This window comes from Formica exsecta, unplaced genomic scaffold (genome assembly GCF_003651465.1).
Source record: "Formica exsecta isolate Colony F162 unplaced genomic scaffold, ASM365146v1 scaffold2, whole genome shotgun sequence".
Taxonomy (NCBI): domain Eukaryota; kingdom Metazoa; phylum Arthropoda; class Insecta; order Hymenoptera; family Formicidae; genus Formica; species Formica exsecta.
In genome coordinates, this window is record NW_021849297.1 from 1,742,492 (window position 1) to 1,767,086 (window position 24,595).

At 33.0% G+C, this 24,595-nt stretch overlaps 1 protein-coding gene and 1 long non-coding RNA gene across 7 annotated transcripts in view; one reads left to right on the top strand and one right to left on the bottom strand.

The window, feature by feature from the left end:
* Positions 1-24,595, bottom strand: part of LOC115234481 — a 66,710-nt gene that overhangs the window by 21,278 nt on the left and 20,837 nt on the right. For 4 of the 5 annotated variants that reach the window (XR_003883921.1, XM_029805601.1, XM_029805602.1 and 1 more), the window contains exon 6: positions 13,175-13,357. Coding sequence is in view for 4 of the 5 variants with exons in the window: in XM_029805601.1 (XP_029661461.1) it covers positions 13,175-13,357 (183 nt within the window). In the remaining variant the exon portion in view is untranslated. Of the gene's footprint in view, positions 1-10,184; positions 12,773-13,174; positions 13,358-24,595 lie in introns of those variants that run through there. The other variant, XM_029805603.1, reaches the window with a different exon arrangement.
* LOC115234482 lies at positions 885-8,942 on the top strand. Of its 2 annotated transcripts, XR_003883923.1 has the most exons (3): positions 885-5,634; positions 6,606-6,818; positions 7,817-8,942. It is a non-coding gene; the product is annotated as an uncharacterized LOC115234482 (long non-coding RNA). The 2 variants fall into 2 exon arrangements; XR_003883922.1 differs by lacking the exon at positions 7,817-8,942 and having other exon boundaries at positions 6,606-7,502.

Consider the following 24,595-nt stretch of genomic DNA (forward strand, 5'->3'; position numbering starts at 1 on the left):
TCATTGTGCGAAGCTTTTACGAATGCGTATACAAGTTACCGTGCAATTTGCATTCGTAATCATGCACGCGCGGTTGCATATTCATTGTTAGTACTAATCGGCAATGATCGACACCAGCGCACGATGCACGCGACCATCACCAGGACGATAATAAACAATGCGAAAGTAACGGACGTTACGTCCATGCAATAAAATTAATGATGCCGTAAAAGTTTTATAGTTTTATGTCATGGTACTTTTACGCGTAATAATAACGTTAATTAGTTAATAGTCAGAAATTTTTACCTATTAAATTTGATCTATGTGGGCGTCAACTCAATCAATTTCGTGGTATGCAGATAATAACATTAAATGCTTTTAGATAACGCGACGAGAACAAAATATTTTTTCGCTAAAAGAGTTTAAAATGAACTCTTAGAATGCAGATGAAAATGTTTATTCCATAAATGTTTAAAAAAATGTTAATATTTTACTTATTCAATTTACATCTCTTAGAAAATATCTCTGGAAAATGTGTAAAATTTCTATTATGGAAATACGCATCTCCGCATTTTGGCATGCATAAATGCGGGTTGCCTTCCTGATTACGGTGTATCAAAGGAAATATTCATCCAGAAATTGGATATTTTATAGTCTAAACACATAGGGTACGTGCTACCGCGTGATCAATAAAACGTGAAATTAATCACGGCTAACTTTATATTCCACATATAATCGCTTCCTACATGTACTGGAATAACCATTTCCTAATGCAAATTAATTTAGAAGAAGAGGACAATTAATCATATCTCATTAAACACAGTTTAAAGATAAATTTTTAAAAATATTAAATTTTTAATTAAAATACTTATGACAAATACTATGATCTCTGATTAGTTTTTTTTTTTTTTTCTTTGGTTTTGTATAAATTGTTCTCTGAATCTGATTGCCTTTTTTTCGGACACGTAATAATCGCGTTATCATGTTATTAAAATATCAGAAAGAGTATCTATCGAATGGCAGCGTTGTGATTTTTTGAGAACTTTAAAATAAAATGAAAAATTGCACTTACGGTACTGGATACCGGCATTCGAAAATGATCGTGTCGACTTTGATCCGGTTAGAAACACGATACGAATAAAAATTGATGTTGATTTCACGCGATCCGCGCGATGATCGCGCGTGTATTTTTATTAAGATATGTATGCCCATTTTGGAATCGACCATATCATGAACAGATTGCATCGTGAATACAGTAGCGATCTCAGAATCTTTGAAATTGCGACGAGACATGAAATATGACATTTATATTATCATGTCGCGAACTGTATCACACGCAGAGAAGAACCTATTACAATATTTCCTTTAGTTCTGCACGTCTTTATTTATAATATAATATAAAGCGCTCTATAGAGAACACTAGCTTTAAAAATATATTACTGAACTTATCTTTTACACAAATCACATATGTCGAAGTTTTAAATGTAATTTGTGATGTATTATCGTATTTTCTAGACACTGTTGAGTAGCAAATTAACGCTATGATATAATTTAAATCATTTTCTTCTTATCTTCTTTTTAAAGAATAATTGCAATAGAACTTGTAAAAATACTAAGAGATATTTTAAAACTGCGATGGAACTCACCTGTAACTTGAAATGGATGTCCGTCAAAGTATTTGCAATATAAAAAAAGATTATCAAAATAGATAAATTTTCACGCGGAAACGCTAGATTAACATCAAATTTTATTCGTATTATATTTCTAACTGGATCAAAGCGACATGGTCGTTTTTGTATAACGGTATTCGATATCATAAGTGCAATCACGACACATCAACGATTTATCTGTTTATTTCTACACGATTATCGTTATACCTGAGCCCTATATTTAAGTATCGAATTATCAAGCTAACAGATTTGTTTTTTATGATATAATAGATGTAATATACGTTCTCACACTCTGCGCTCACTATTTCCAGTTATGTATCCGCTTGTCTTGGCAAATTGTATTAATTTTCTTTCCTTCTACTTATATTTTTTCTCTTTCTCTTTCCTCTCTCTTCTAAAATCTCTCGCTCTAGTTCATACACGGAAGTAACAATCACGAGTTTATTTAATTTCGCGCGAGATTAAGATATAAAAGTGGATCAAACGGATGCAAACAAACCGATATCGCGATATTTACCTTCGACAAGAAAGATAAAGCTTTTTTGAGCTTCGAGATCAATTACGTCATAATAACATCCTACATGACTCTGCTTCTTTCAAATATAGCTTATACTTATCTATTAGAGATTATAAAATATATATTGTAGATACAAAATATCTCTATCATATTTTAAGTATAATCTTGACGGTAAATTAAGTATATTTATATATTTTTTTATGTATCCCAATAATATATCAAGAAAAAAAATTAGTTAATATATATGTATAAACGAAACTTGTTTTCTGAGGGAGAAAAACTTCGCGCAAAATTAACAAAATTAGTCAGTGTGGTCCAGCTTATATCTCTCTCCGTTTATTCCGGGTAGAATTCTAGACACGAAAAGGATCGACGATTGTCGTCGGGCATTCCGCGGCACGCAATTTTCATCGTCTTGTAACTATCTACCTCTAGCTTCTCACACGCTACGTCGCGTGAGACAAACACGCAACTGTTTATAACAGTGTGCAGAAGCTGCAAATACCGCTCGCGTCAGAGAATCACAAATAAGAGATGCTGAAGGAGAAGCGGATACGAGAATACAGTCGACTGAGTAAGTCACCATCGTCCGTCTAATTCCGTCTGTGACCGCGTCTGCGTTTGTTGCCAGATAAACTAAGAAAGCGAAGACACGCGGATCGCGAATGAGAATCTGAGAAAACTGTAGAATGCCCGGCCATCCGGAAGAAATTAGGGATGTCCATTCGCGTCAAGATGTCGACGTTAATTATCTGGCGACGTGCTTCGCTAAGCATTCGTCTCGAAATTTGTTTTTACAACCGTCAAGTTTCCTTGAATTGTGGGACATTTTCGTGACATATATCCTTTCGACTGCGAATTCTTTAACAAACTTGACATTATTTATCTCTTATCGAAATTTTGTTTAGTTATCATCTTTTTTTATAACTTTCTTCAATATATTTAATATTCGATAGTAAAGTAATAACAATAATTAAAATGCTATTTGCTTATTTATTAGATTATTATTTTATCTCTATTCATTTTCCTAATGATAAGAATTTTGTTTTCGTAAAACATTAATCTTGTCAGGATAAATATATAAGAAAACAAATTAGTAAATTAATAGGTTCAGATAGATTAAGAGATACATTGCAAAGTTTTTTTAATATAAAGTAATGATGTAACTATTTCATCATGCAACTACATAACTCAATGATATAATCAATAAAATTGACGACCTCGCCGGCGTTTTTTTGACAGCTGGATGATTACTTATACCGCAATAATCGCTCTAATTAATTGCGGCATAATCATATCACGACAGATTTTGCTATTGCGAATGAGACTAAAAAGTATAGACGAATATAGGCTCCCTCTCTTCAGCTTCAAACATTTCGATGTCAATAAATGCATAATTATATTTGCGTAAAAAAAAAAAGTATAAAAAAAAGGTTATGTTATAAGACAATTTTATCAGAATGAAAAAAAAAAAAAATATTTTATCTATCTTTTATATATTTTGTTTAATTGTACAAACATCGCGACTACAAATCCTAACAAATGAAAAAAAAATGTCATTTTCAAATTATAAATAACCCTCTCGCTAAAATTTTCTTTAAACGTCAAGATACAGGTCAAAGTTCAGTAGATATGCTGATAGCGGTATTGTCATATCACATTGAAACGACGTTAAAAATAAATGAAGAATTTTACTGCGTATATAATGCGCGATAAAAATATGCAAGGTAGTTGCTCATTATATGTATATCAAAATATTCAACTGTCTTTCCAAGTTACACGCTCATTAACTCGGCTACAGTTAATTACAAACTATGGATAACCGTAGAATAAGCGTTAGCTACTAGGTACCGCTTTCATCATCGCAATCGTCGTATCCTGTCTCAATGTTACAATCAACACCGGAAATAATGGCGCTTTTCTGTCATACGTCGACAACATTACGCAGGCGATCTTATCGCTCGCGGAAAAATGGGAATATCATCAATTCGTTCGTAGTAATAGTTCCACGCGCGCATGCAACAATGGTCTTGAACGACCACGTTACATAAATCACTTTTAAATGACACATATATAGATATGTTACTTCTCTCTCTTGACATTGCATCAGTGATTTATGACAATTATCTATAAAAAAATATGCCATTGCAAGTATGACTAGTTTATAAATGCATCTACCTTCCGCATAGCTAAAACATCAAAGCTCGAAGAGAATAATTAATTTAATAGTGTACTATCTATACAATTAACAATTCACATTTCAACATTAGAATTTTAATTATTTCGAATAAGCTTGATTTGATTATTAAAATCTTTTTTCCACTTTTTTTTTTTTAAATTGCAGATAAAATCGGTATTTACTATCCAATATCATACTTCTCAATTAATTCTGTTTATTATACTATTAATTAGTGTTATTTAATTGACATTTTGTTGAATTATTTTCTAATATATATCTATAGTATATCATTCGAAAAAATATAACGGAAAGAAAATAAAACAAAATATGTGAATAGAATTATAGATAAATTTTGAAGATCGATTCTTAAAATTAAAAAATGTGAATAATATAGCAATATTTCTTGCCTATACAAAGTTTTTCTGTGCAACATAAAAAATAATTTCTATTTAATGGAAGTATCATTTCATTATCGGACAGCTAATAGTCAAGGTCGTCGGCAAATATAATCAATACGGCAATCTTGTACACTCTCAAATTACATTAAAAAAACGTTCAATAAACGTAGAATATGTCATGTATGCGATTTGACGATACTGCATAATTACAAAACAATCTCGCGGCTATGTATTAACTCGTATACACGTCCGTGCAAGATGGACAATGTATTTATAGCAAAAATTCATTAGCGTAAGCAATATTAATTGCTCGAACTCGGCAGAGTAATATTTCATTAGACATAACTGTGCATTTTAAAGTAGAAACTGACACAATATATTAAATGATATCGGTTTTTCACAAAAAATTATACATATTAATAGAAATGTTGCGTAAAGTCTGTCCATCAAACATTAATAGAATTATTAAATTTTTACGCGAAACAAAAAAAAAGAAAAAATTAAGTTTTTCCATATCAGTTAATAATAATGTGTGAAAAATAGTCTTTCGTGAATATATGCAACTGAACATAATTTTTTTATAATTTAATTATTACTTATAGTGCAATCACTATATAATATCAGTGGATCCTTCAATTTAGCCATTTCATGGTGTGGATTCGTTTAATCACACAAGAATCGGTAACACGAAAGCTCGATAATAAATCGCGGGAGTCTAATTACCCAAGTTTTAATTGGCCGGCATTGCTCGGCATGTGTATTATTCCGCATGACGTGGCATTTTTTGCCGATGCATGCTTTTTTCGCATGTATAAAGAGACATACAATCATTCGGAAACAAAACTCATATATCGACTCTTAAACAATCGCGTCAATGTGAGTGATTCTAAGGTACGGAATATTATCATCAATTCGTCAATGCACGCAAATCAATAATTGTCACACTTGTCTAAAAATATAATAAGACTCTCCTATTTTATTAATGTTTCGTTATGAACGTTTCGCAAGGGAAAGCGCATGTATCGTGTACAAATCATCTCGACATATATGTGGTTAGTGCAACCGCATGTATATGTAAGGTACAGGCACTGCCATACCTGCGCAAGGTCGAGTATTTCTCGTACGCTGCATAGTTGCTAGGCACGCAGGTTGATAAAAAGCAGACTAGGAAAAAGCTCTTTTTTTCTTTACAAAATATCAATAATAGATAAACAACGCTATTTAGTTGATATCGATTCATGTTTTCAACAGTTTAACCACGAATTATAATACTGTAAAATATAACAAAGCTAATAATTTTTATTATAAAAATTGTTTGTCTTTTATTATCGATGCAGCTTGAATAATATTCTTTCTCGTTTCTTCATATTTCATTTTATGTGTGATTAATATAAAAAGCCAAATTACATACAATCCAAATCCGATGATAAAACGTAAATTAAGTTTTGCGATTTATTTCATCTTCTTGCATTTTCATATCCTCTTTTAATACCGCTCGTACTTTCTTAAAAGCTGATATGAATGTCATATTCAGAAATTATCCACGCTACGTTACAAGGCGGTTAATGAAACTTATCGATGCAGCTTGAATAATATTCTTTCTCGTTTCTTCATATTTCATTTTATGTGATTAATATAAAAAGCCAAATTACGTACAATCCAAATCCGGTGATAAAACGTAAATTAAGTTTTGCGATTTATTTCATCTTCTTGCATTTTCATATCCTCTTTTAATACCGCTCGTACTTTCTTAAAAGCTGATATGAATGTCATATTCAGAAATTATCCACGCTACGTTACAAGGCGGTTAATGAAACTGGTGGTGTCAGTCTTAAATGCATCGCTGCACGCATGTTTTTCAGGCAAACTGGATCAAACGAGGTCGCGCCACACCACCGCTCGAATCTCTCACCTGCTTGCTGTTTACGAAGAAGTGAAATCTTTTTATGACTTTTTATCAGACAACTGATGAAAAATCCACCGGCCCTAAGATAATGCATTTCGGATGCAGCGCGGCTTACACGTGTCTAATCACTCATCATTTTTAAATAAGGTTCGATCGTCGCATTGATCTGGTAATTAATAGATTAAATTTTATTTTATAAAATTTGTGAGCTTTCTTCAGCCTTTTCGTTATTTTCGTGTATTTTAATGTTCGAGTATTCAGATCGTCTTTTACTTGCTCGATTAGATAGTCTCTATCCAATTATAATTTCTGACTCATTCATGGAAACTTTATAACATGATTGTTATGCATCAAAATTGCCTAATCAGCGTAACGTTTATTATGCATTAGGCAATAATGTGTTGCATCGTAAAATCATGATTATACGATAAAATATCGATTCAGAGAATTTGTACTGCAAAAATTTTAATCTTTAGATATTATTTCTAAAAATTTAATAATCACTTAAATTATACACTACAGAAGATTCCCCACTTAATTTCTCACAGTTACATACATTTATATGCGTATACCTTTAGTGATGTATATGAACAATGTGCAGTGCATAATTATCAATACACTTGCACAAGGTCAATTGTCTTTGAATTATTCTAGCAAATCGTAAATGGTGAAGATTCAACGTGTAATACACACAATGAGTCACGTGTTATACCAGCGATTCGCGATAATAACACGTTAATGATACTATCTACTGTGAGATGTCATGTTTTCAATAAAATTTTTAAAAGAACAAATTTTATTAATTCTTCAGCTACGATAAAACTTTGAAAATTGAACTCGAGCAAAAAAAAAATCAAAAACTAATGCATGAATATTGATATCATAAATACGCGTTTACAACATTTATTTACATTATTTATTAAATAATCAAAGAAAATTTAAAAAATCTTTTAAAAATATTATCTCTATTTATTAAAATATTACTTCTATTTATTACGGCAAAATATTCCCCCCACATATGAGCTTCTCATAATTTTTCTCAATTATTATATCCAACTATTTTCTAACTCCTCTCGTTTTATAAAATTTTTAAGAATTTTGATTTTTTTCTCGCAAAACTATTCTGTCATAAAAATAATAAAACATGAATGTTATGCAATGTTTTAGAAAATACGTCACGACAGATGCAACTGTTGAGGAAAAAAGGAAAACGAAAGAGAAAGTAGCAGTGGACACGGCAAACAGCAACGTGATGTATTTTTGCATCATGCTAGTGTGCGTTTTGCATCTCTCGGTTATATTATGTCAAGTTGGACCGTCATGAATTTTCGCGCTAAGTATCCGCTTACTGCATGCCAAAAGTATCCGCCTAGAAATGCCTGAAAATGTGCTTTCGCGGCGAAATACGAGACGACCGTTACTCGCTTGCGTGCACGACACACGCGTGCGGCAAATACGCACTACGCACACCGACTATTCATACTGACGTATCGCGACTGTGCCATCATTTCTTTCATGCGGTGTAGCCGCGCGCGACCACAGCAACGCATCGATAACTATCTTGCGGGGGCAAACTAATTATTTATATAATTAACTAGCTATACAATTGTACTAATTGCGTCGCAGTACGAGAGAAAAATTATATCGCGCGTCAAAAAGGAAATGTCGAATTTTTTCGTAAAAACAAATCGAGTTTACTGGGTAATTGCTCGTTCAATTAGTCCCTGGCGAAATTTTGAAAAATTATCTTAAAAACGCACAATGTGCTGTCCGATCATAATTAAGAGAGATCGTTGTAACACCCTCTGTATCAACCATGTATGTATGGCTATTAATGGATGCAATTAATGCACATTAATATAGCTGATTATTTACGCTAGACTGGTATTGCTGCCTTTGCCGCAATTGCGAAATCTTCTTACCTCTTAAAGAGCGTTATTAATCTCCGACGCAAACACGCGGAGATGTGGACATTCGCTATTTAGCTAAGTGTCTTCTGCGGTTTTTATGCTTGTCAAACTGTTTATCAAACACAAACAATCAATAAACATGTTGTATCAATTTTCAGAGTTCTAATAATGCAATCACTATAAATATCCTAAATATTCGTCAAATGTATTCTCGTAAAGTTCATAAATAAATAGATCATACACACACGTATGTTTAAAATGTTTCGAAATTAAATTAAGACTTACATTCAGTTAAATATGTCCTGAATAATTAAAAATTTTGTTAAGTTTTTTTGTTTTTTAATAGACGATTCAAATATTATGTATGTTAATGATGACGTTATTACGTACACGATGATGTCATTTTTTCCCATATTGTTTTTATGTTTAATAGCCTCACGCGTAAATTTATGTCTTATATATGCCGTGATATACATATAACGTTAGTAACGGTGTAACTATTACTCTCAGTGCGATGTAAGCCCATTAATCGTCCACTTGCTCATACGAGTCTTTGGAATGTCGCTTTCTGCATCGATTTAAATTTAACTATTCGACTGGACAAACAAGATTGCATCGATTTTTTACGATTCAATTTATTTCAAATGATATAACGGCAGCGACATATTACACGATGGCTTATTAATATCTGTTTAGAAACGTAACAAATTTGATAATTTGATTATAAATCTCATTAGATTATAACTGCAATAATATAACAATCTGTAATCGAGTACGAGAGAATAATTGTGTGATATAGTAGTAATATAAATATAAGGTCAATACATTGGTATTAACGATTTCCTTCGCATTTGCAATGGAATGTATCATTAATTTGTATGTCCTAAAACATTAACTCTTTTGACGAATAATATCCGCTTAAATATCAGATTCTCGCATAGCCAGACTGACTACTTAAAAAATTTTTCTTTTTTCCTGAGCTGCTTAACTGTCTCTCCCTTATAAATTTAGTTTTAAGGAATGCACGCATTCTTCTCCATTGTTATGCCGTGTAAAATACAATCGTATTTTTATCGAAACAGTTTATTAAAAATAATAATTGTTAATAATAATATAAAAAAGCTCTTCATTCAGTCTGAAATATTTGTACGCACGTGCATATATTGTTAAAAATGTGTAGTTTTGCCTGCGTTTTGTATTAGAAAGTTTAAGTATTACTGTATCTTAAAATAAGAAAGATAGTTTGTTAAAAATTAATGCTTGAAAGAAGAATCTCGTTCAGTTTGAAGTAGCAGCGCGCGCGAAAAAAAAGTAAATAATTTTAAATTAACTAAACTTCAAAAACGCGCAAATATAATAGAATAAATTTATTTCTATCCCATTTTAAATGAATTCTTCTTAAGAGATTTTTAATATAATACTTAACACTTTCACCACACAGTATTCAGGCGTTTACATAATTCATGATTATCTGTGATATACTGATGGTGAAAGTTTCAATTGCCAAGATATGCAATGTTAAAAATTACAGAACATACAAGCGATTTCAATAATTTTCCTTCGATAATTTCAATAATTTGTTTATGAAAAAAATGAATGTAAATTAATAAAACAAAATTCCATGATTTCTTGAAAAACAATGCGGTCATTTTTTTTAAGACGTCTCGTGTAATGAAACACATATTACAAAATTTAATTTCGAAGATTCTCTATCTATTTCTAATATAAATTTAAATTATATAAAAGATATTATGCTATTGGAAAGATATATAAATTAAAACTAGCGTCTTTGGCCTCACGCGAAAATACAAAGTGACATCTGTATGAAGCTGCGTCACGAGGTTCATTAGATATGCACATCACGTGCTTGATTGCGTTGATACTAATCGTCAACAACTTCATTACTCAGTACGAGATACAGAGCATAATAATGATATTATAAATTTAGTACCGCCGCAAACCATCGATGATCAAATAAAAGTATCTCGCAACGGTTCTGGGCGAATAATCAGTGATCCGGAACCGAAGCGATTTACGATGAAAGAAGAGAAGAATTTTGTCCGAGTGCAGATTATCCACGGTTATGGTTAGCAAGAACATCATACCTTTCTTCGATGCCTTGAGCCGCTTCTTATTCGCTTCAGGATGAGACAACCGAATCTACAGCGCGTATTTTATTTATCGATTAATCTCAGTGTCTTTATTTTCTCGCAAACTTGAGTCGCGAAAATTCATAATATTAAAGTGAATTAATAAACATCGAGATTAGTCTTCTTTTGTTCATAAGAAACATTATTTAAATATCCATTTATCCATATATCATATCCTTTTAGAATACGCAAATTAGCTTGAATGCTTATGTGAATTGAAAATTGAACATAGTAACGAGAGAATTACATTTTCAGTTATGTTGGCTATTTTCCAATAGAAGAATTTAACACGTAAAGTCAAAACAAATATGTAACGATTAACATTATAATCGTAGAAATTTTAGGCAACAATTTCTCTATTTGACATGACGACGCGCGTATTTATTACAGAGTATTTTAAGCGATACTAATAGCAGTAGTGCATATTTTTAAACAATGGTAACACGTTCTTTTGTATGTCAGCGAAAGGACTGTTCTAAATTGCACATAGAATGCATTACTAACAACCGTAAAAATCTTTCAAACTAAATTATTTTTAACTTCGTCGGAGCGATTTTTTTTAGATCATTCTATTATCAAAGTAATAGGGGGCATAAATAAAATAAGTTGGGCGTGTGCAAACATTATTCATCTGTATAGTCTTCGATTATTCTGCAAGAGAGCACAATATTATCCAATTTCAATGGTCGAATCATACGAAATCGTCGTTTATTTGCAAGCAACATTATTATTCCAAACACGATTGCTGGTGCAAGAAAGACCATCTTCAGGCGTAGATAATTGTCAGCCACGCGTTATCGTATCACGCTTCGCGCACATATACATACACACAATCACGTGTGCAACAGCAGACCAGAGAAACTTTCTGTAAGGCATATCACTCCGATAGAACGCAGCGGAATTATAAATGTCGGGCGTGCACATAAGATTTGCAAGCTGTACGAAGCATATTTTAAACACACCGCCGCGATACCAAACAGGTTTTCAGATGATCTTCAAGATGTACGGACAGGTAACATCTTCTAGAGATGATATCGGAAATTTTTCTTTCGAGACGAGAAAACCACAACCTTTTTCGACGACTTTTCTTACCAATAATTTTTCAAAGATTATCTTCGTGTGTTGCAGCAAAGATATTCATCATGTTGCAATGTTTATCGAGAGACGTCTGTTTATGCCAGAACACGATTGCAGATAATTCCCGGATGCAGATATTTCGAAGAGCATATACTCTCATATAAAAACAGAGTTTTAATTATATTGAAGTTAACACGACTTTTGAGAGAAAGAAACAAACATGCGTGATTCATCGTCAAAGTGATAGTCGCAAGCGTTTTAGAAATATCAGATAAATGAAATTTATCGTAACGTTTCTTCTGCAAAGTCTGCTTCGAGTTTAATATATTGATGTAAAAAAAAATATCATATCATGGATTGAAGATTTCATATGGGGGCAATTTACAAAAAAAACAAAATATTTTTTTATAAATTGCCCCGATATGAAATCTTCACAATCCATGATATAAAATACGAAAGACAGGTAACCATGTAACTATGCGATCTCTTGAATAACAAGATTTTCGAAAAATAAGTGTTCGTTTAATATACTCTTTCTCTCTCTTATGTACAAACTTCTATATAATTTATCACTCTAATATCTGCAAATATATTCGAGATCTTCGAGTCGTTGCCGAGCTTGTTCCCATTAAATTCGTATTTTTGAATGCATAAATTTGCATTATGAAATGCATAACTAATACTTGTACTTCAATGTATATAATCACAAGTATTTTATTGTTATTACTTGATCAAAATCAGAATGTGATAATTTCATTACTGTAATAGCAGCGCTATCAAAAAGTAATGTAAACGCCAATGAAGAACTTTGAAAATAAGTAGAAAAACGCGGAGTTAAATTTGGAAAATTTAACGATTATATATGATTCAAGGTGGAAACAGATAATATATAAATGAAAATAGAGAATATGTTAAATGTACGAATGACGAAATTACATTCAGCGCAATAGTTCGCCGACTAATTTTCAGATGACGAATTATTGGAGCTATGAAGAAAAAAATGTTTTAATTACTATTATATGTATTTACTATATAAATATATAGTCTAGTTCATTCAAATTTTAATATTTTTTTTTTTATATTTGAAATTATTTTCTCTGCTTTAATATTTTTCATCTATTCTTGTGTAGTAAAGCATTCTTTAAAAAATATAATATTATGTAAATTTTGTCTTTAAACTCTATATTGATTCAAAAATTAAGATCAAGAGTTTGTAAATTTATAATTGATTAATTTTATAATAGCATATATATACTAAAGCATATATTAAAACACACATTTTTATGTTATTGTCGAGATATGTGCATTTGTGCACATACTCCTTTTTATCTTTTCTGTAAAAAGACTTACCTCGATAGAAATACATTCAATATTTAAAATATACTTACATGGAAATAGACGCTTTTGAGCTTCGTATAAGCTATTTTCTTCGTTTGAGCTTGAGCTACGATCATATTCGAAGATAATGTCACCGATTTCCTTCACTAAGGTCGATATGGGGTTCGCGCGTACATAGTCATATACCAGGCAATTGTACAGCGTATAGTGCAGCAAATCCTTGAGATTGTTATCTGAAATTTATCCATTAAAAATTCTTATCTAAATTGAACATTATTTAAATTGAACAAAAACTACATGTAAGATGTGAAACATTTCATCGTAAGCGATCAGTAATCTCATTGGGAAATAGAACTATCTGCAATATATTAATTCTTTAAACTTGACAACTTTTGTTTTTGCTTCTTAACAAGAATCAATTTGTAGCGCTTTCTACTTGCGTTGAGAATTATAGCGAGATTTTTCTTATAATAAGTTTGTTGATTCTCAATCAGAAAGAACATTTCTGAGAAGTCATTTTTCGGAAATTTTGCAGATACTTCAAGAAGCACCTACAAACTACTTTATAAACAATTAGAAATTAAAGTTTTTTTTTAACAAATATATTTCGAGCATGTAGATAAAAATATCGAATATATACACACACACATATAAAATATCAAACTTTCATCCTTTATTTTCCTCGTAGCTTTTAATCTAGAGCGAATCATCCTCGAATTTATGTAATAAAATGTTCATGTGAGTAATCTCATTTAGTTATCATAATTACGATACCCATGACACTATATCATAAGAACTCTAAGAATTTTTCGCGTTTCTCGCGAAAACAATGTTCATTCAAATAGAAATCATATATAAAAGTTGTTCATACATGTTCAAGAATTGGGACTCTGTTATGCTTAGAAGGCCGCCGATTAGCCGAAAAACTCGATCTAATTTAACTAAAAAGTATTCCATGTAATTTCTCAATATTCGATTGTTTAATTATATCAAAATGAACCAATGCCCATATAATATCTGAACAATATTCGAAATAATCATGTATCCGGATAACGCAAAATACTTGAATATTGATACTATCAGAGAAGAGAATAAATATCGCGGAACCTTCAATCGATCGCAGAATCATGGACATCAGTTTTCCGGCCGTTGTTACATTATATTATGATGTATTAGACATTACGCCAACCAATGGCAATGTATCTAGTCGCCATGGCTCCGCCTCTACCAGAGACTTCTCTGAATCGTTTTTAAAATAAGGAAATGGTCCCCTCTTACCTCCCTTGCTTTCACCCTTCCTCTTCCACGCTTTCACACCATCTCTACCCCACTCCGATAGCTCCCTTCCTCTCTTTCTCTCTCCTGTTTGCCGAATCCGACCTGCGCGGCGACCCGACAGAATAGACAACAGCATGCAGGTGCCGCGCCGCCGGAACGCTTGGTGTTGGTTCCCTTCTTTTACGCACGCAGGTGAACTCGGCCAACCACGTGCTGCTGTGCGCGCGTGTGCGCTACAGCACGTGTACGCGACGAGAGCGAGAGAGAAAGAATAGAGAGCGATGGGAGGAGCCGGGACGAGTAAGGGTTTCGGAGAGGAAGAAGAGAAGATAGAGATGAGCTTGGAGGGTATGCGCTTCTCGACTTTGTTCCCATCCGCCGATATATTTCATCAATGGTCATCATACACGCATCGCACGAGTCATGGCTTTGACGCATTGGCATTCTAAGATCTTTCTCGTTCTCATTTTCCGATCATCTATTATCTAACATTAATATTACTGAATGATGTTTTACGAGGAACAAATTATGATGCGCGAAAAGAAAAACGTCACAACATGATTCACGAATATAGCAGCTTGACCCATTAGCTTAATCAACCCTTGACTCTTGAAGCGGACGCGTGAATGACACATATATGATTATCCAGCCTCTTTATTTAATATCTCGTTCTATCGATGAAATCCGTACCCTAATTAAGTGATTAAACAAATTAACGTTGTATTTTCATGCTTGATGAACAGATAAAAATATATAACGTAGACATGACTTGACCACACATCATAGTTTATGTATATCGATTTTTTCACTCCAAAGATGAACAAAAGATTAATGTATAGCGCTATCACATTGCATAATCATATAATTAAGCAGCTTATACATGTCGTTATATATTTTGTATTATACGAACATAATTCTCATATATCAACCCCCCCCCCCTCATATCAGTTATACGTCGTCGAAAGAATAATGTTGTGCGCATTATCACAGATCTAAATCCGCCTTCGTTGCTACGCGATTCTCAACAATCGACATGACTGTGCTCGTATTATCGGCGACGGGATCGATTACGTAATACGAAAGGAAATATACAAACGATATATCGTTTCGGTTTCATGAACGGCGCGATACGAATGCTAAAGAATGAATGACTGTCAGCGTATCTCGTCACGGTGTTTATATTCATTTTTTATCCGAACGTTAAACGAATTCTTTCGCGGAAGAGAAATGAAGGAGCAGAACGTTGGGTCGATGAAATCAGTCTGATAATATTTGGACGTGTCTCTAATGTTCGCAACGCGAGAAGACAGAATGATTACGCAGCGCGATGATGACGATTGTTATGAATAGTTGCACGTACTCTCTGGTTGACCTGTCTCATTCGAATAAACGATCTGTGCATGAAATATTAGCGGCTATAGATAATTTTATATTGCTGTCAGTATTTAAAGACACACACAGCCGTTAATTCTATCTTGCTACTTTATTTATTTATTTATTTTTTTTTTTTTTAACATCTTTTCGTAACCCTACTATTTTAATTATAGAGTTACACAATATGTATGTTAATTTACTTATTTCCAAAATAAAATAATTACAAATAAAGGACATTTTCTTATCTTTTTTTAATTTAATTGCATATAATTCTATAATTATTGAATGCCTTCATTTTTCGAAAAACCATATCATAATTTTACTATCTCTATGTGTAACTTCCATTATATTATACATAATACAACATCGTAAATAATGTATGTAACAAATGTGCAATAGTATTTACGTATTAAAATTTATCAAAATGTAAATAACGTATTTTTCACTTCAGTATAAAAATATTAAAAAATGGAGAAACATGCATGCAAAATATCCAAAAGATATCGCAAGATGTATGCTAAGAGCAAACATGATATCCAAAAATAAAATGATGGAATAAATTGATATTTAAATACAGCCGTTATCATGTAATTTCCATCGACAACAATTTCCATAAATATTATAGTACCAAAAAAATGTGTTCTACATTGAAACCGGTCTAGGCGTAATCAATCATTTGCTGAGAGATATCCTTGGAAAATCAATAAAATGTCTGAGAACTTTATTTGAAACTGGGTCTGCGTTTTTATCGTAAGAAAATGTTGCCTTGACTCGTGCAGTAAAAGTATCCTTAAAGCGCAATAAAAGTAGCACAAACTACAAAAATATAGCCTTATTAGAGCACTATCGGCGCTATAAAGATACTAACATAATTGAATAGTATGCATATTATTTAATATCCACTATTTGTTATCATAAGAAAAAATATAAATATTTTCGATATATCGCAAAATTGAATTACTGAAAAGCATAATTAAACTCAAGAAATATTAACTGTAATTAATTGTGCACAAGTTAAAAATCTGCTTCATTACTTTGCACGCAAATCTCTCAGATTCGTCGAAAATGTTTTGTTTTTTATGCAAATAAATATGTGTAACAATAAAAATCAAATAATATAATATAAAGTATATAAATATATACATTTCATAAAATATATAAATACATACTTAATATATGATAAGCAGGTAATACGCCATATAGAATAGCATTGCAGATTTTTCTTAAGATAAGCAATTCATATCAAGTCTTGTACCTACATTGATTAACGATTAAATGTGTACACACACGTGTGAAACCGTAGAAGCTAGGAAATGCGATCAGTAGTGTCTGATAACAAACTTACGATAAGATACGAGACAGCAGTTGCATTTGCACAAAGTGCGTACGTGATCAATGAAAGTAATTCCAGTCCATCTCTATTAAGTTAAAATATATGACGGACAAATTAAACATTAATAATAAATGTTTACCATAACATGTTAATAAGAAAAGTTATCAAAGCAATAATTGACTTGAATAATAACAAAATAAAAATGTGTTTTACAATCAAACATACACTGTCATAAAAACAACTTAAAACATTTACTGCGCCTGACATCGTTATCTTAAGTAGCATAAAAACTCTTCTTGTAATTGTGTGTTAAATACAACACATATATATGTAATAAAGCGCATGGCAAATACTTTTAACTAAATATTTTCAAAATATATCTTTTAAAACCGCGCTATTATTTACTGCGATGTTAAAATGGAATAATTCTATTAAGTTGAATTTAATTCTTGTTTAATAAAAAACAAGCATTATAAATATTTCCATTATTCATCCAGGCTATTTGCATTATAAAACTGAAAAGATGCTATAGATGATGCATATTAAATAAACCATAAAAATATATGCAATATGTATATATAAAAAAATATTATGTAGATTTATATATATACATATATGTTATTAATAATCATTGCTGTATGCTATAAAAACGAAGCATTTTATGTTGCTGCGTTAATACTTGTGTATGCTTGAGTTAATCCTTATATATTCTCTCTTTATTCTTTGATATCCGAACGTCAGTCATCGTATCACCTGTTGTATCCGGCTCGCAACTACCGTTAGATCATAAAAAAGTAATAATTAGCAAGCATCGATCTGCCCGGCCAACAAAGATAATTATACGAGTTTTATGATGGTAGGCTCTTTGATCGTACGAAAATGCTCGTTAAGCTTCGGTGCCGCGTCAGTTTCGACTCTAACGAAGGCAGGACGCCGCCGCCGCCGACTTTGTTAGATCCTCGTAAAACGTGTTCCTTAACCCGTACCACGAAAAATTTCTCGGGGTCGAAGTGCACATCGTAAAAAACTAACTATGAGAAACGCGCCGCTCGTAAACCGTTTCCGAGACCGCAGGATCAGCATGAACGTTAACCTGAGAAATCTGAAAGTTCAATTCTACGTGGTGAATCGACCAGCAAACTTTAATCTCCAAAGTCATTATTGCTTCTTGTTCCTATCGAATGTAATCGTGCGTCCGAGTCATATAAAAGGTTTGTAAGATTTCAGAAATATCGTAAAATTTCTTGTTACATATCCTCGTATTCTTAAATAATTTCACTATAAATTCTACTTCCGAATTGTATGATTCAACGGAAGAAATAATACGCATACAAAGTTTGATGGAGAAACTTTAAAAATAAACACTGTTGCTACTTCTCAATTAATTTTTTTAGTTCATCAAAAACATTATCAAAATATTATACTTATAACTATTTTAATATATTTTAATAATAAACCAGTCCGTTGCATGCATGATAAAGGTCTCTTTAGATAGCAGGTAGAGCAGTAGCAACCGTTTTTAGCACGTCGACACGTCAACCAAGAGGATTCGCGTATTTCAAGCTTGTCATGAACGAGGAGCTCGTATTGCATACGTGCCTCCCTCGCTTGCGGACCCGCGGTTCAGTATCGCGTTGTACACGACATTGCACCATACGTGGCAAACAGGGGTTGTGGGTACGGACATGAGCTTTGTAGCAATGATACCGTTGTGTCACTATGCGTAATCGAAACCAAGCGCTGTCGTCGTGATACGACTGAGGGACCCGTTTTGTTGACGAGAAACGCGTGAGATATGTCAACGTAACCAAAAACGTGGCCAGCTTTTATAATATTGTATGATGCAAAAAATATATTGATGCAAACGATATATTAATGCTCGAAAACTAGAATGATTTAGCATGAAATAAAATATGCAGTGCATAATTGAAATCTGCTAACATAAGTAGGAAAGTCAAAAGTTAGTAGCACGTTGTGTTGATATCATAATATGATTGTAAAATCTATTTTTTGTTAATATAAGAAAGTCCGTTTATAATATAAGCATTAAAGATATTATCTCTATATTTTTCATATAATTGATTCAAAATTATCTGCTAAATCTGTAAGTAGGAAAGTCAAAAGTTAGTAGCACGTTGTGTTGATATCATAGCATGTAATACAATTCCGACAATCAATGCAATATCGATTATAACAATATGCGATGGCACTCGTTAAACCATCAAATTTTATCCAAAACGTCAATATCAACGTTAAATGCAGGGGGAGTTGTAGATCGATTATCTTACTTTCTTCCTCCGGTCTACACACTTGCAAGAAAGCACCACACACCCCACCTATTTCAATAAAAATACTATAACCAAAGCATCTTTCTCTCTCTTTCTCTCTGCAACATATAATTTCTCCGTCGCCTATAAAAATAGTCAACGCGGAATCACAATAAGTTTCAGCGGAAAGAGTCGAATGAAGGAACGGTCGTGAAACGCGGCGGCTTTTACGAGACACGACATTTCGGAAGCAGTAAAATTCTATCCTGTCAAGCGTTCGCATAAAATCCTTGCTCGCCAGCCACTGTGGCGCAAACACGAAGAAGGTAAGCAGCGTGCGCTTACTCTCGATTCGTCAAAAAAGGAAGAAATTGAAAAAAAGAGAGAAAGGAAGAATATAATTCTAGTATCTTGTCGAGAGAGACCGCTTAGCGACGTAGGTGGTCGACGGCATAACGTCGGTTTTTCGTTAATGTCTTTCATATGCTTGTAATTTGTGACGTCATACTATTCGCGAGCATAAAATAAAAATAGCCCTTATTATAATAAACGTTTGAATTAAACGGTCAAATTTAACCGTCACATTTGATTGTCTGTCAAGCATCGCGTGCTACAAGTTGTGAAAAAGTAAAGTGCTATTTGCAGACAGCTAAGCGAGATAAATCGACCTATTTCATAAAAAAAATATAATCGGGCACATTTTGTGAAAAGACATCACCGGCATAAAAATTAAACGGTCAAATTTAACATAGCTTATTAATGTTACATTGGTATTAAATTTATCTGAAATACGAGGATTTTATAAATGAAATAAGTTAATCACAAATATACAAAATACCAAATTAAATAAATTTTTCGTACAATTACGATCATTTAAAAATAAGAGAAAAATCCTATCTTTCTCAGTAGGTTCTTTTAAAAAATCTTTTTGCCAGCGTATCACGTTGATATCTTATACAAGATTACAACAAATTGAATCGCGTATCCATAATGAGTTTTAAGAAGAAAACTGCAGTTGAACCCTATTGCATGTCACTGAATCTTCAACAACGAAATTGATGACATTATGTTTCGCGAGTCAAAGTCTTGCCCCGTATGAGCTGCTACTATTGTACTATAAGACACCGTTGCCTATCGATGCACGAACGATGAACGATTTACAATGCAGAACGAGGAGTAAGAGAGAAGGATGCAAGAGCGAAATGGTGGGGCTAGGGAGACGAAGCAACCATAAACACAACCGGAGACTGCTCGAGATGCCGCGAAGATCGTTGCCCTCTCGGAAGAGTAGGAGAGTAGAAGCGGCCGTAAAGATTTTAGGACTCTTCGGACACGCGAAGTTGGCTCGCGCGGCGCTTCGCGAGAATGAAAATGAAGCGCCCTCCGCTCGTTTCCGCCGTAAATTCCTCCGTTCTTCTTGAACATTCCTCAAGATTCGCCCGAGTAAGCATCGACCGAGAGGAACGATACGAGAAAGAAGAGGGCTCGAGCGCTCGCGTATTTTTATGTCGCATATATTTGTGTGCTCGAGTAGCGTGCACGAGTATGTGAACTGTCGTCGGATCGTCGTCAACCACTGGGCGTCATAATATTTTACGACATTTTTGTAAGTCGTAGGCTGCCCTGAATAAAGGAAGAGGTACAAGGAGAAGAAAGTGACAGATCATTTAACCCCATACCTCGTAAAAGAGAACCTAGCGAGAGTGAAGCGAGGGGGGGATTTAAGGTGGGAGGAGGCACGAACCAAGCATCCATCTCTTCCGTGGCAGCGGCACTGTCGTGTCTGTGTAGGGCGTTTACACACTTCCTCAGCCAATCACTAAAGACTCTCGAACAAGCTGCAAACAAGCTTGCCTCTCACCTGGACTCTAAAGGACTTGCGATTTTAAATCGACCTATTTCATAAAAAAAATATAATCGGGCACATTTTGTGAAAAGACATCACCGGCATAAAACATATAGGAGATATCGAAAATGTCTCTTGTCTGCAATCTTTCTTTCAGCATAAGTGTGTCTCGAATGATAGATCGAATCGAAACCGTGAAAAATAGAGAAACCTCGATAGCATCGTCGCATCGGCGCTATGATACATCAAGCGAAGGAAAAGAATCGAATTTTGCCATCGTGCATTGTATGTATCGTCGCCGGCGACGAGTCGTAACTTTCGCGTCAGTGGCACGACGGTAATAACTAGAATCGGGACAAAGGATTTCATCATAAGAGAACGAGAGATGAGTCAAACCAATGCGGGAAACGGTTTGACTCAAGTCACTAACACGAAAGATTCGTTCAACAGGCTTTTGATACTCACGTCGTAAAGTCAAGGAAAAAAGATTTCAATTATAATCCACACGACATCGGTTTGTCAAATCGTATTTTGTACATTCGTTACGGATATACGATTATGATACGATTATATTAAATATATGATACTTTTATTTAAACAAAAATTCCAGAAGGATTTATAATCTGAAAACGCGCCAATGTTAAAAACTAAAACGCGTGAATCCTCTTAAAATGTTTATCACAAAACAAAAGCGCATGCAAAAAGGACGAAATCTGGAAAATATTCAAGAGGAAATCGTAATAACAGAGAAGAATGTACAATAAGAAAAGGACGATAAGAAAAGAAGAGAAGAAATTCAAGGAAAAGGAGAAAAGTCAGATGAAATAGGGAGAAAGAAAGATAATAAAATTCAATAAAGGTCGATGATAAATTGAACTCTTGGGATAATTGTTAAATTCCAACTTATTGGAAGTTGAATATTTTATCACAAGAAAGAACTCAAATCTCCTGGCCAGCTCTCTATCTTCAAGAAAATCCGCAATGTAGTCCCAAAATCGTAGGTGGAGATCGGGGAAAAATGGGGCCTGGTAAGTCGTGGCAGCAGCTCGAGGTAGGGCAAGAGACCATAGTAATAGAAAAACAGAGATACAGAGAAAACTCGTTTGCGAAACTCTTCGGCAAGTTTGAGCGAGCATATAAACGCGCATTCAATAGAAATAAATATGCATAATACTTTAACAAAATACTAGAAGAATAATCTGATTTTACGCACGCGAGAGATTTTATTAGTATCCAACATGATATATTAATAAAACTCAACTATATTTTTCTTTCAATCGTTTTGAGATGTAATGTTTCTAATGGTAAGAAAAAGGTAGGTATATCTTCTACAAAATGCTATCGCTTTTATGTATTAATTATCTATACATTCATGGTGAATTAATCATGTTGAGAAATGTTATGTGAAAACCGATATGGCGCAATATAACCATTCACATCGCGTTGGTTTTAATCACGAATTATATTCTCCTTACCCTCTCCAGCAATATACATCGAGACATTCACTTGTGTGGGGGCAGCTATTATCCAGCTTGAACTAATCGCAAACTTATTGCCTATTAATAGTGTTTATACGATAAAGCCATAAAACAGACACCTTTCGCGTAGCAATGGCTATGAATATCACGGTCGGTTTGACAAATTATCACGATGGCAAAACATCATAGCCGAATTAATTTAAATTAGAAATTTGGAAGCTGTGTGTATAAATAAAAATTAAATATTTTAAGTAACAATAAAAGAAATACTTTTCTTATAAAACCTATATATGTATCACATTATTAGAAAATATAAATACACAGAGAATATGTGCTCAGACAAAAAAAAAAGTTTAATAAAATAATGAAAAATTTTTTAAGATTTTTCGATATTGAATTGAATCTCGATAAAGAAAGAATTAATCCCATCTTAAACATAATCTAGTTTTATTTTTATTTTTAATGAGTCTCGTTTGTATTCGCGAAAATTTCAAAGCTGTCGCTATTTAACACATGGATAAGAGGCAACTTGTTACATACCATGACCGATAGATTGATCCCTATAAATTCGATCGTCGATATAAGACTCGCGACGCAGCAGTTGTTGTAATAAGTCATACATGTTTTTAACCTTAACGTAAGACAACATTAAAATTATCAAACTATATTATTAATCCTCATTAAAACGCAATTTAGGTATGATTATATTTAGTTATATTCAGTATAATTATGTGTGACTATGTGCGTCGACAAAGAAAATTTCTTGTCAACGAAGATTGATTAGAAGATCAAGAGATGAGAATTTTAAATTCAACTTATAGTATTCCATTTTTTTAATAAAACAAGAGTACGCTTTGCGCCAACGTTTAGCTCTATAGACGCGTTTGGTCAGCTGCATTCAATTTCAAAGAATATGTTCCTAAAAATATACTTTTCAATATGATGCTCCGTTTGACAGAATATGAAAAAAATGGTATAACATGTTTTATATACTATAACTATAATATTTTATAATTCCCAAAGAATATCATAAATGCCACCTCACGGCGGCACGTGAACTCTTTGAAAACAGCAGCTCTATTTCAAAAGCATTTTATGTGTAATGAATTCATTTCTTCCGATTCAAAGCATAAAAGAATCTACGAAAATGATTGCCGAATTTGTAAATGTTAATACGAATAAAATGTCATCGCGCGCTGACCAAACAAGAAAGAAAACCGACGCAGAGGTCTTCACGAGATTTACGAGCAGGGTTTTCGTTAGAGGGTCGACACCGAAAGAAAACTACGGTCGTAAAAGTTTCAAGATGATCGATACGAAAATACGAGAGAGCTCTTGCTGTCTCATTCTATGTAACCGCGAACCGTTTTCTTCTGATTAAGTTTTCGAAAATGATTCGTTCGTATATGTAGAAGACAGTTAAAAATCGATATTAAATTTCTCTTTTTTCTAGAGTATCTTCTAAATTTCACGGTCAATAGCCAGAAGCGAAAATACGAAGTGAAAAAATATAAGATACACATTAAAAAATATAAGATACACATTTATTTTTAAATTTATTTTAAAACAACTGTGTAGTCAAAAATTAAAAAAAAAATATTTAAAACAATTTATTACACGCTTAATTATGTGATATCAAATCTCATTTAAGAGGAAAGACTTCGTAATCAGCCGATTACAGAGCCGTGCAACTGTCAAAACAAAGAAAATGATAAAAAAGCCATAAATTCGTCTAGTTAATCACGGTTCCTATCTTCGTACGTGCTATTTGGTGAATTTCTTTGGTCTATCACAAAATCGTGCGCAACAGAAATTAATCTTTACAACTGATCAAACATCTTTAGAATTAAACGCTGACAAATATTTTATTTTATTGAAGAAGTAAAATAAACATG